We start from the raw sequence: 12,878 nt of genomic DNA on the forward strand, positions 1-12,878 counted from the left end.
GGGTACGCATCTGGTGATGTCACCCTGCTTTGCTGTCTTGTGATACTGGGTGAGCGTCCTCTAGGGGCATTCTTGAAAGATGGGCTTGGGTCGAGGAATGGAGCTGCATCTTGCTGGAAAGTTGAGGGTGCGTGCTTTGGTTTGGGCTTGTAGAGCTGTGGGCACTGGGGCGAGCCGGTGGGGTGGTCACTGTTGCACACCACACACTTAGGTTCACATTTGTGATCAAGGAGTGGGTTCGGAATGCCACACATTCGACATAAAGGCTGAGGGGCACCTGGGCATACGTCTGGTCTGTGGCCAAGCTTGCAGCAGAGGTTACAGGCTTCCATCTTATGACGATAGGGTATGCATCTGGTGATGCCACCCTGATAACTTATGTAAAAAGGCACGCACGTACCTCTGAAGGTGACCAAGATAGACGTTGTGGAACCCATGCGACGTCCGGTCAGCATGAGGCCTAGTCTGTCATAGTCCAATAAACTTGACAAGATGATTTCAGATTTGTGTTCTATAGGAATAATACGAATGACCCCTCGGCAGGTATTCAATAGATCGGTAATGTGGGGGACCACTTCAAAGCTGCGCTCGTCCATCTTGATGGATTTGATACGGTGGTATGCTTCGACGCGTGCCAAGTCCGGTGTGCTTATGAGCAGAATGTTGCTTACAGAGTTGATGCGGTATTAGTCATGTAGGGAGCTTGTGAGCGCTGCCGCTTTTAGGACGGAATGTATGAGCTTCGGAAGTGGAGTGTCAGCACAGCTAAGGCCTCCAGGTATTCGCAGGACTATTTTGTAGTCGTCCGCTGGAAGTGGAGGGGGTCTGGGGGCACTGCGACGAGTAGATGGGAGAGCTTTCTGTGACTCTTCTTGCGAAGTGTTGATGGCAGGCGTCAATTTCTTCGGGGATGAAGTGGGCTTTCTGGCCCTGGCATACACTTGATGCCAGCTGCCTTCATCATCGTCGAGAGCTTCGGCGGAGGGAAGCTTCTCTCCCTCTGTTTCATGGATGACCATGTTGGTAGGCCTAGCCGGTAGGCTCACCGCGGTAGTCGAACGTTGCCAAAAAGTTGATCTTTGTGGATGCGAACTGCGAAGCACTCACTCGAAATCACTTCAGATGATGTGGTCGATTCCGTAGAAAGCTTCACATTTGTTCAAGTTGCCATTGAATGACTTAAACAGTCAGAAATAGGAGTTTTGCCGGAGCGCTTGCGAAACGCGGCTTCTCCCGGTGGCGTCTATGGCGCGTCCTAATATCAATGGAAATTGTGCCAAACTGCGCCAAAGTCTGATTTTGAGTGTCTATTACAAGCAATATCCACGCTGGCACGTCATAACATGTGCACCTTTTTCTCGGGGGCACCAAGTCACAATCGCGTACCTAGAGTCATTCCACTGAATAAACAGTGGTCGCGCATGCGTCCTAAAAAATCCACGATGCTATGTTTGGTGCCGACGTAACTTTTATTGTGCAAGTGCGCTTAGTGGCAAAATGCTCTCTCCCCAGGGGCTCATGATGTCTAGTCCAAGGGGTAGCATAGAACTATATGGCCGTTCCAGCGGAGCACTTTCACACAGTCAATTTGTGTGTAGAGTAAAAGGTAGAAGGTATACCAGCCGTCTTGAATGCCTGCCGAAACAGCGAGCCCACTAGCTATTGAGTGAGTATGAACTTTATTGAGGTCCTGAGGAGAAATAAAGTGGTGCCGAAAGCCCCGCCAATCAATCCAGCGGCTCCACCCAGGTCGGGGACCGGTAGAGTCTTTCAGCGACGGCCCGGGCCTTCTGGACAGCCTTGAGCTGCCAGCTATTACACCCTTAAAGTTCATGTAACAATGCGCCCTCCCCCTCCTTGCGGTCTTAGTTCCTTCCTGCACAGTGAAGACGGGCGGTGCATTCCTCTCTGCTTGAGTAACAGTCGATCGCAGGACTCACATGCAGGGTACGTGATGTTATCACAGTCGTTTTCTGTATAAGCAGATTGGTCGGCTCTTTTTACCCCTGCTTTAACCGCATTCGTCGCCCCTATTCGCGCGCTTTTACCCGCGTCTAAAACACTATGCGTGGAAGTATGTTATCAATTTGGACAGTACACAGACCTGATGGTGATGGCCCGTGGCGCAGCCAGGGGAATGGGGGGCACATCGGGAATGCTTCTCCCCCCACTGTGCAAGTCAAGGTAGCCCCCTCCAAAAAAAAAAAAAAAAAGTTAAATATTTTTGCCTACTCCCCTGGTGACGGCAAAAAGCAGTCGAGAGTGTGCATATAACTGCTATTCAATAAAAAACAAAATGGCTCTTGCCGTCGTGTTGTCTTAGGCGAATGCATAAGGTACCCCTTTAGGGTTATTTATTTTTTTTTTTGCACTGCTTTGAAGAAGACAATCTAGGTGGTTTTTAGTGTACAGACAGAACGCTCTAGCCACATATAAAACACCGCTGCAAAAGGAAAATGAAAAGTTGCGGCGGAGGTAACCTAACATTCGGTTAGCATTTTTAATGACGTAATTACAGTGAACAGTCCTTAAGTTTGTTAAATTGCGCAGTTTCAGCCCAGAGAGATGATGGCCGGAGGAGGTCAGCCTTATGAGACTAGCTAAATTACGTGATGTTACACCCAGCAATCTAATCAGTTGTGAAGAAAAAACCTTTTTTTATCCTTGAATTCATCTTAAAGAAATTTAGTTGGAACTGTGTGAGTCTCTAGCGTTGTACATTACAGCCTTTCTCTACCAAATCTGCTGATAACCACGAGGGTGTATTTAGAATGTTATTTCATGTACTATTTTATTCAACCAGTATTCTGTTTATTTGCTGCAGTAATAGTCACTGAACAGGTTTTTCCAGAATGCTCAACAGCATGACATTATTTTCGCGTCATCAACTGAAATAGAGAGTACTCCAAAGATGTTTGGCGTCATGAGGTTTGCAATCAAATGAAATATATTTAGCTCTTCACAAGGAGCCCCAAAATAATTATTCATGTCCTTGAATGTAAATGCAACTTGCTTCTTCTTCAGGATGTGAAGTTACCTGCTCCGGATTGCTCCAGAATGGAAAATTTTGCTGCTCCGAAGTGCTCCAAAATAGAAAATTTTGCTGCTCTAAAGCACTTTAAAATAAAAAATTTTGCTGCTCCAAAGTGCCCCAAAATGTAAATTTTGCTGCTTCAAAAATTGCTCCAAATCAGCAAACATTGGTGGCATCACTGGTAATGTAATTATGAAATAAAGAAAGTAGACAAAACATACATCTGTTAGCTAGATTCTGCAAGTCTAAAGACACGTTATTAAAAGTGATGTTTGATGAGTGATTGTAATTGGACATGATAAACCAGGCAGCCCTATTCAGAACGAATTCCAACAGATTAGTCAGATAGGTTTGTAGAGGGCTTCAAATGGAAGATGCGTTTTCGAACTACGTACAAACGAAAGTTACGTATGCAATTTCACAGACTGTAGGAGGTGATAGGCATAAAGTTCTTCTAATGTAACCACACTTTTTTGATGCGTCAGTGACTAAGTGTGTAATGTGATCGTACCATGTGAGAACACACCAAGGTATCTTTAATTGTTGACAAATGAGTTCATTGAGTTTAAATTGTTATGTAATCAGAGTTGGACTGCTTGCATGATACGTGCATGACTTTGCATTTGGAAACATTAGTCTGCATCGACCACATTGAACACTAGAATTTCGTGATCATCAGGAGTGGTTATTTGCCGTAAAGGACGCAGTCATCCGCAAATAATTGAATGGATGATGATATTCCTTAATGTAGATCGTTCACATATATAAGGAAGCATAAGGGGCCAAGCACTGAGCCCTGAGGGACAACGGACTTGACTAGAGCAGCAGTAGAGTGAAGACTGGCAATGTGAGTGAGCTGAAATCGATGTGGTAGGGAAGCATCAGATTCACGACAAGGTGAAAGGATCCAAGTTCAGACAATAGAGTTTATTTATTAGTCGTTGATGAGTGGCATGATCGAAGGCTTTAGAGAAGTCAATGTATACGACGTCAGTGTGAAATAGAGAATCTATGTTATATTGGAAGTCTGTAGTGAATTCGAAAAGCTGAGTTTTGCAGGACAAGCCAGGTCGGAAGTCGTGCTGATTCTTGAAGAACCCATTATTATCGAGGTGGTGGGCAACATGCAAATAAAAAAATAATCTGCTCGAGGATTTTTCAGACAATGCATGTCAGTGAAATACGACCATATTTAGATGGGTGAGAACGGTCACCTGATTTAAGTGTAAAGATCTTATAGTTATTAGGGTAATGACATTTTATGCATATTTAATCTCATTAATACAGCAGCTTGTCAGTTCTACATAGAAGCTACTGTAGTTTTAATAAACCTTACTAACTTCACTATGAGGCAGTTTGTATAGTCAATTGTTTGTTTTACAGAGCAGATGCTATTCTGTGTTCATTTGAATGTTTTCTTTCTCTGCATAGCTTGTTCATCGTCAGCCATAAAAACCTTTTCTCCATAGCAGTATTTTTTCCTGCTTTCGTTACCCCGTGTTTTAAGAAATAGATGTAGAGAATACTACCTATCGCTGTTTTTTCATTATTTATTTCTGTCATTGCAATGTGAGTATAACTCATTGTTAATAAATGCATAACAAGCACTAAATGCATAGTTTATGCACATACCATTTGTTGGAAGAAGAGTTAAACGCCAACTCTGGTCATTTTTTTTATATGTCAACTGATCACGTCCTAAGTGTGTTAATCTTGCTAATTAAAACTTGAAGAAACCAAGAGAAATTCGTGACTTGTGTAGAAAGGCACAATGTTTTAACCTAACTAGCATGGATATCACATGCCTTTTCGGCAAATCATGTTAGTTTCAAAAGCCCATTCCTGAAGTTGTTTCTTCAGGAATGCGACTCCGCAATCTTTCATGCGGAGTCTCATTTGGTATTCCATACCCATAGTCAAAGTAATACATCTGGCAAGATTCTTTTTTATCAGACAAAAATTTAACTTTGGTGAGTGAGTTAAGGATGAAATATGGGTATTATAAACTTGGTGATTCTAAGCAGTGCTTCAGGAACAAATTGCCACATTTCTTTCTAGTTCCTTCTACAAAATAATTCACCGCAAATCGGAAGAGATTAGAACTACTCACTTGTGTTTGAGAGTCCTTGATGTTAGTGATGTGGTCTGACGGTGTGGGTTCAGGCTTACTAAAGAATTGCATCAGTAAAATGTAATGCAGTAAAAAAACATTTAATTTTGAACTGGAGTGGGACTATAAAACTTTTCGAATCAAGCAAAGTTTAAACTAGCGGGCAGGCGCTAGAATGTGCAGACATTGCACCACACTACGCAGGAAGAAACAAATGACACCACCACTGGACTTGTTATCGAGATAAAATGAATAAATACTACACTTTTTGGCAGGTAATTTCATTGATAAAGTGCATGGAGCTTTTAACTACAAACAGAATAGATTCATCTGTCAACGAACTGAAAGAAACATCGGCATGCATTCATGTCAGCATTCAATCTTAATGTCAAAATATATGACTCTATATGTGCTTTGAAACACGTTTATTTAGACTACATGGTAGGGCTAATGCAATCAAAATAAATGTAATAGGAGTCTTCTTTGCGTGTTCTCTGGACTAGAAGTAGGTATAATTCAACAACCATCAGTAATTTTTATTTGCTTGCATTTCTTTTGTTGTATTGAGCATCGTTTGTAGCTAGCTCAAGAGCTCCAGTGCAGCATACGAAGTCTCATCTGCTTAGAAAGGCTGCTGTTTTGTTGTTTTACATCTCTAGTAAATTTAGTTTGAAGTTTGAACAGGTCTTGCAAAATATTTTGATCACTCTGGGCCAAATTTTGCAAGGAGTGTTGGGCTGAATTTTGCAAGGAGTGATGAAAACTGGGGGCTCCCAGTTGTGATTAACGTAGTGGATACCGATTATCAAGAATTTTCTCCATAAAAATATGCAAGGCTGTGCTGGAACCACGGTATTAGATCAAATTGACGAAATTTTTCTGTACTTTGTACATTTATCGTTGGGTTTTTAGGAGAACGATACATTCGCAGCATGATCGAAGATAATCAAATAGTCGTTGAACTTTCACTTAAACACTCTTAGAAAAAAAGAGGATTAGTCATCTCCTTGTTTAAGCTCTTTCTCACTGAATGGTGTGTGCACAACATGAGTGGCAGCTTTTGATGAGCACATTGAACATTTTCTTATATTACAGTAGCCGCTATGTGGGAAAAGTGTTATGTGTTCCCTACATCCATACTTTATACTTAAGAGTTAAAGAAAACGAATCATATTAGAGCCATTTGTTTCATTTGAAGGGACGCTCCGCCTGAAAACTTTTTAGCAAGTTGTTTGCAGATTTCAATGAAACTCTATCGGTGTTTATATTTGTGTGCCAATTTCAAATACAGCACATTCTTCGTAAATTGAAATCTGTTAAACGAAACTGCTGTTAAATGGAACAACTGCCCGTGACATGATTGGTTTCATCCCTGCATACTGCACCTCAATTCACCTCTAAGTAAATGGAACTCCTGTTAAACAGACAGATTTTCTCGGTCTTTTCAGGTTCCGTTTAATTAGAATCCACTGTATGTGATTCTTTTCAGAGTAGAATATGTAGTTTTTAAATTCGAGGTGGCATTTTGGTGGCTATACTCTGCCTAAATTGAAAGAGCAAGGGTGTAACAACTGTGCCATTTGTCCCATTGTGTTCCAAACTTTCTTACCTCCACCGAACCACCCTTGTTGCGCCAAGGTCATTGCACTAAGCTTACAAGAAAAGTTCACAGTTACTACTCAAGCGACACCTCCACCCCCACTCCCTCGCTTTTGTAATGCTTCCTTAAGAGAAGTGGGGTGTTTCTGCTCTGCTTTGACGGCAGGCCTCCCAATTGCAGGGATGTTATCGCGTTCGCCCTCCAAGCGAAGAGGTAGGCCGGCTCGTTTGATATCTGCTTCAGTCGCGTTCGTCGCCCCAGCTTGAGCGTTTTTACCCTTGGATAGAATTTATGATGTTATGATGTGATCAATTTGGATATTATACTGGACATGACAGTAATGGTGATAGTAAAAACCTTTTGAAAGTGGCCGATATTGCCATGACATATTGGCCGCATTCAAATAGAGCGCCCTTCACTGCGCGCGCAGAGACTGTTGTTGCACGAGCACCTGGCCAGACCCAGCTCTCCGGCCTTCTGCTGAAGAGAAAGAAGAGGTGTTGGGGGAAATTCTTTGAAGTTTGATGGTCTCCCAGTTCTCTACAGTTGCCTTAGCTTGTGGGCACAAGTTCGCCCTAATAAATAGGTTTGTTTTATAAACCTGTGTACTACAGTATCGCTACATTTCTAGTGGAGGTGCGCGTATGAATCGAAGCCCCATGTACGCAAGACAGTGTAGCCCGGACCATCAGCGAGTCGATCCTGTGAAGCTGACACCTTTACACGAAAAGGCCTGCGCGCGTGGCGCATGTGAGCTGGGTCTGGCCAGGTGCTTGTGCCACCACAGTCTCTGCACAGCACGATAAAAGGCGCGGCTAATATATTGCGGTAATATGACTGCTATCACAATGGTGATATTGCACAATTTAGCTTAGTGGTTGAAAAATGCAGCATTGTAGCTTAGTGGTTGAAAAATGCAGCATTGGACAAATGTTGCTTTAAAGGTGCTTTGAAATGACGTTATATCTTTTCTGAATATTCTGACTGCTCCAAATCTGCTCAATAAAGTCTTTCTAGCTGCTCCAAGCCTGCTACAAAAGGCACTTTTGCCTGCTCTCCGGACTGCTCTCAAACTCATGTTATCCTGTTCCATCCCTGAAAGGGTTACAAATCAAATAGGCACATCAGAATGACCTGGAATGAGTGCAAAGTGCGAGAAAAGAAGTATGGATGTTCTAAGCCTATTTTCAACAAATGTATGTTGAATATTTGTGACTGAAATCCCAGCTTGATGTAGACCAATTGGCAAATGTTCAACATACCATAACTTTTGTTTGAATGGGTTTAGAACAGTTTTTCTGGTTTTCTTGCATTCTGTACTCATTCCGGGTTATTTTGATGTGCTTGTTTTTATGTAACTCTCCCAGTGTAGGCAAACTGTAACTCCCAAGAAGCACATGGAATGTTTGGTATTTTAAAAACCATATATTTTACTACAAAAATGACTGAATATTTGAAATCCGTGAACAACTATACATAAGCTCGACAAACACCATCTCAATTTTTGAATTAATAAAATTCAGGACCAATGTCTTCTTTTGAGCAGAAGTTTCGTTTAACGAGGGTGAATTGTATTTGCAAAAAGGCAAGTGTAAGGCCGTCTTCAATTAGCTTACATTAAAATTAAATGCCATGCTTGAACACATATTTTGGATGGGGTCATGCATGTCCCTGATTGATAGGTGTGCTGTTATTCTTGATGTCTTTCTTGCTGCCACAGTGCAACACTTGGCATCTGTGTTGTGTGTTTCTCTTGTGTTCTGTCTGCAGGCTTTATCCTTTATGATGTATCCAACTGACTAGCTGAACTTCGCCATTTATTTCTCTTAGTGCTTACCCTATATTTAGCTGACAATATGTGAGGAAGACATTTTAGCAGTATTCCTGATTTTTGGGTTCTTCTTTTGCAGAAGAAGATAAGCCAACACAGCAAGAACTGCAGCAGCGAATTCTTAGCATGATTGGACAACCAGGGCCTACAAGTCCAACAACCATTGTGAAGCAGGCACCCTTGCCAACACTTGCGCAGCAGCAGCCACAGCAACCTGCACCAGCTACTGCAGGCGATGTTTCCGCTTCCACTTACATTAACTTTGACAACCCGAGCGTGCAGAAGGCTCTTGACAATTTGATACACAATGGTAGCAATCTACTGAAGACCCTGAGCAATGCTAATTCTGGGGCATCGTCCGCACTTGGCAGTCAGCAGCCTACCAAGTCACTGTCAGGCTATGGTTACGGAAACAGTGAAGCTTATGGCGGAAATGCCTCTGGAATTAACATGAGCTTTGGTGGTCCTGCGGGGCAGCAGTATCAACAACCAATGCAGAGAGGTACAGGCGCCGCCCCTGCTATGCGGCACCCATTGATGGGAACCCAGGTCGAAAGACCCATTATGTCTGGCAGGTCTGGAAGCGGAAATTCGCGATACTGAAAAAAAGAAAAATTTTTTTTTGTGAAACCAGTTTCAGAAAAAGCAACTGGCATAGCTTTGTTCGTTGGTTGCTGGCATCTTCCCATTTAGCTTTTTGTTTTCACCAGCTTGTGTTTGACACTCTTCTTTTCCTTCTTATCGATCATTTGAAGATCCTCATTGATTTCATGTTACCAAAATGCATTTTACTATTCTTCTAGCACCTACAAGCCATCATTTAAAGCGTTTCATCAGTGTCATCTTATGTAAAACAATCAAATAAAATTAGATTTGGTGCGTGTCATCCAAGTTCACAAATGCAGGAAATCATGGTTTGAGATGAATAAAGAATTGCACAATTATACTCGTTGCTGTTGTGTGAATTTTTACTGTGAAACTGCTGCATCAATGCAATTTTATGGAAGCTGTGACATACATAGTGGTAGTGGCCGGAACCAGCTGCAGCACTTACAACATCCATCTTTCAATAAAAGGTCTCTGTGAATACGTGTCGGAGTTCTTCCCTTTTTATATCCTTTACAGAAAATGACTGAACACCTGCAACAGCGAAAACAACTTCGGGCAGGGTGACACGTTTATTGACACACACTGGTGTTGCCACGACTTCAGGTGAGAGCCACGGACTTGAAGTTCTGCGGTGGCTCCTCTATTTCGTCTTTACTTTGAACAAGGCGCAACTCCAACTCGTGGCTGGTGTACTTGAGTTCCGTCTCTGTGTGCATGTTCTGGGCATGTCTGAAGGTCTTCTTTAGCACTGCTTGTATGGTAGACACAGTCTTCTCGATAGACACACGCAAGTTGTTGTTCGACTTTGTCATCCAGCCCACTAGGATGGCTGCAAACAGGTCGCCTGTTCCGCAGAATTGCGCATCCACGCGCGGCACGTCTACGCGTAGTGACGTCATCCTGTCCCCGGTGCGCTTACTGGCGAATACAACCAGCGTGTTTGCGTTGTTCTCCACCGTAGTCGACGTAATGACGACCGACGTGGCGCCCATTACGTGAAGTGCTTCCATGGCGTCGAGCGCTCCCCCTTCGTCGTGGATCGTCATGCCGGTTAACAGCTCGCTTTCGAATTGATTTGGCGTCACAATGTCGGCCATTGGGAGTAGGTCTTTCTTGTAGATGGGCACCAGTTCGGCAGGGACGTAAAGAAAACCGTGGTCGCCCATTACTGGATCGCAGACGTACACCACTTCGGGATTGGCTTTCTTCATTTCGGCGACGAGGTCGCGCACACGCTCCAGCAGCGCCCCCGACGAAATGTAGCCCGTCATGACATGCGTGTAGACAGACGTGTCGAGAGTACTCAGGATCGCTTCTAAGTCGTCGGTGTCGGTCACCTGACCTTTCCATACCGGGTAACCCGTGTGGTTGGAAAACTGCACCGTATGCACCGTGTCCACGTCGAATCCCAAGATCTGCAGCGGGAAAGCGATGCATTTGTTTCCAACGTAGCCAGAAACGACGTGACTTTGAATCGACAGTATGCGACAGTCTTGGATTGAAATCATTGTCGGGTTGATTGTGAATGGCCTGCGAAGCTTGGTACAACGGCGAGAAACACGAGCTCGCCTGGTAGCTGTCACGCGCCGCGCGCTACGGTGTTTTTACCTTCAACGTTGTATTCAATTTTGGAATAAACTTTGCGGTGTGAGGTGGCCAGCTTAACAAGTAAGTAATGTTCAGAATCTGTAAAAATAAAAAGCTGTTTTACCTGTCGTGTGTGGTTTACTGGAAATAAAAAGGACGTGTGCTTCGGCACACGCAGTGCTAGAATTCATTAACATTTCCGCAGCTCTCAACTACGGCGTGACTCGATCATTTCAATGTTTTAATACTTCAAACCCCAGATATTTTTCATTAACTTTAACATTCGCGACGTCTGTCGTGACCAAAGGTCTGCCCGCCTAATTTACGTATCTTCAGTTACGGTCGCCCTTCAGTGCGACTAAAACGGCTAAAATTACTCTGCGACAGGCTAACTGCAGCCAGTTCGAGCGCGCATGTCATTTCTTGCCCCCTACAAGTCTGCTTCACTGCAAAGCTCAGGAATGCGGGAGGGGGGAGTAGTTCTCATGACCTACTACACTCCTGACCTGTTCAGATAGCGGGGTTCCTATGGGAGCGCGTGTCCCCGCTCTCGTTCAATCGCTCGCCGTAGGTGGCGCTACCTATAACCTGTTCGTCTGCTACTGTGCGGCCGGCAGGAGGGCGACGGACTGATACCATGCGTCTGCTTCTGTGACAAACTGCCTATACGTGCACGAAGGACTTCAATTATGTCATTATACCCGACCGCCTGCCAGCCCTATATAGAGTGAACAGTTAATCGCCACATTTCGTTACCGGCGTAACGTTTCTAATTACCTTAAGTAAGCTTATACAGAAACGAACAAAGCTGTATGGGAAGATAGAGGTTTGAGATGAGAAATACATTTGACCAAATTCGGTCGCTAACTTCAGTGACACCCAGTGTTCAAGAGTTGTCCATCGCTAAACACACACACACACACACACACACACACACACACACACACACACACACACACACACAGAGAGACAAACTGTGGAGGCAGCACGTAAATATTTCATATCATTAATTTTTTTATGGATTTCGGCGGCATTTGTTGAGGCAGCCTTCGGGAAGGGTGCTCGAACCCCTCGCAACCCACCGCTACGCATTTTTACATAATTTACAGATTTCGTATATTTACTTTTTTCTTGTGTGCTATATTTAAATTTCTTGGCACTATTTGTGGAGCCTGCCATATTAGCCGCGGTACTTTAAAAAAGCTTTCATGTTTTTTAGCTCAGTGAATTAGCATAACACACGGAAATAAAGTTTACTAAAGCACCCTGGTGCTTCTTGCTAGCTTGCAACTCGTTCTGAATTGAAACGACTCTCAAAAACACAAGACTCACCTTTTCTTCCAATTGCCTCGATCCATTCTTCCCGTATGTCTGTGGCAGGAAACTCGTGAAAACTTACTTTACTTTGTTTGCCTTGTTCCGATTTGCAATATGGCACGCAGCAATACACCATACTTACATTTGAGGTGTCAGCTCATCTAAAAAAAAAAAACTGCACGCGGCCACTATTAGAGCTGACTACTGCAGCTATCTGCCGTCTGCAAGTTTCTGCACACGACCTACTGTGTTTCTGCGTATCTTCTGCAATTTGTGTATGCGTATCGTCTGGAACCATCGTGATTCAGTGTGAACAATGAATGCCTAACAATAGTTTTTTTATCTCGTTGGACTACGTTTTCATTCAAGAAATATTTTCATAATAAATTTTCCTTCATTTGTAGAAAAGTTCCCGTCTGCTTGCCACTGTGACCCTTTGTGTGCTTTTTTTACGGTTCTATTTCTGCTTCAAACGTCCACACGAATGCAGCCAACTCTGACGAGGAATCATATCGCTTTATTTGCCATATTTTACACATTCATACACAATTCATGCACAATAAGAACGATTTGCACTGCCACAGCGATGGCTGAAGCAGACGACAGCGAACAGGTGCTGCCTAGCGCCACGCCGCTCGTAGGTGACGGCCCTAGCGGCAGAAGGTATGAACTAGAACGTGGGCGCTGGAAGAGGTGCTCTCTGGGCAGGTCAGGAGTGTAGTAGGTCATGGTAGTTCTCAGCGGAACCGAAAGTAGTGCGAGACTGCGGCTGTACAGATGACATTTTCAT

The 12,878-nt window shown here is 43.6% G+C and overlaps 2 protein-coding genes across 10 annotated transcripts in view; one reads left to right on the top strand and one right to left on the bottom strand.

The window, feature by feature from the left end:
* Positions 1 to 12,878, top strand: part of LOC119177277 (nuclear receptor coactivator 5) — a 284,872-nt gene that overhangs the window by 188,165 nt on the left and 83,829 nt on the right. For 5 of the 9 annotated variants that reach the window (XM_075884800.1, XM_075884801.1, XM_075884803.1 and 2 more), the window contains one exon: positions 8,655 to 9,521. The exons of the other annotated variants lie outside the window; for them this stretch is intronic. In XM_075884800.1, the coding sequence (XP_075740915.1) occupies positions 8,655 to 9,178 (524 nt within the window). In that variant the 3' untranslated portion in view covers positions 9,179 to 9,521. Of the gene's footprint in view, positions 1 to 8,654; positions 9,522 to 12,878 lie in introns of those variants that run through there. 9 annotated transcript variants of the gene reach the window in all.
* Positions 9,735 to 11,195, bottom strand: LOC119177278 (pyridoxal kinase). Its single transcript, XM_037428723.2, has one exon. The coding sequence runs from the start codon at positions 10,690 to 10,692 to the stop codon at positions 9,784 to 9,786; it is 909 nt and encodes a 302-aa protein (XP_037284620.1). The 5' UTR covers positions 10,693 to 11,195; the 3' UTR covers positions 9,735 to 9,783.

Source organism: Rhipicephalus microplus, unplaced genomic scaffold (genome assembly GCF_043290135.1).
Source record: "Rhipicephalus microplus isolate Deutch F79 unplaced genomic scaffold, USDA_Rmic scaffold_48, whole genome shotgun sequence".
NCBI classification, from domain to species: Eukaryota; Metazoa; Arthropoda; class Arachnida; order Ixodida; family Ixodidae; genus Rhipicephalus; species Rhipicephalus microplus.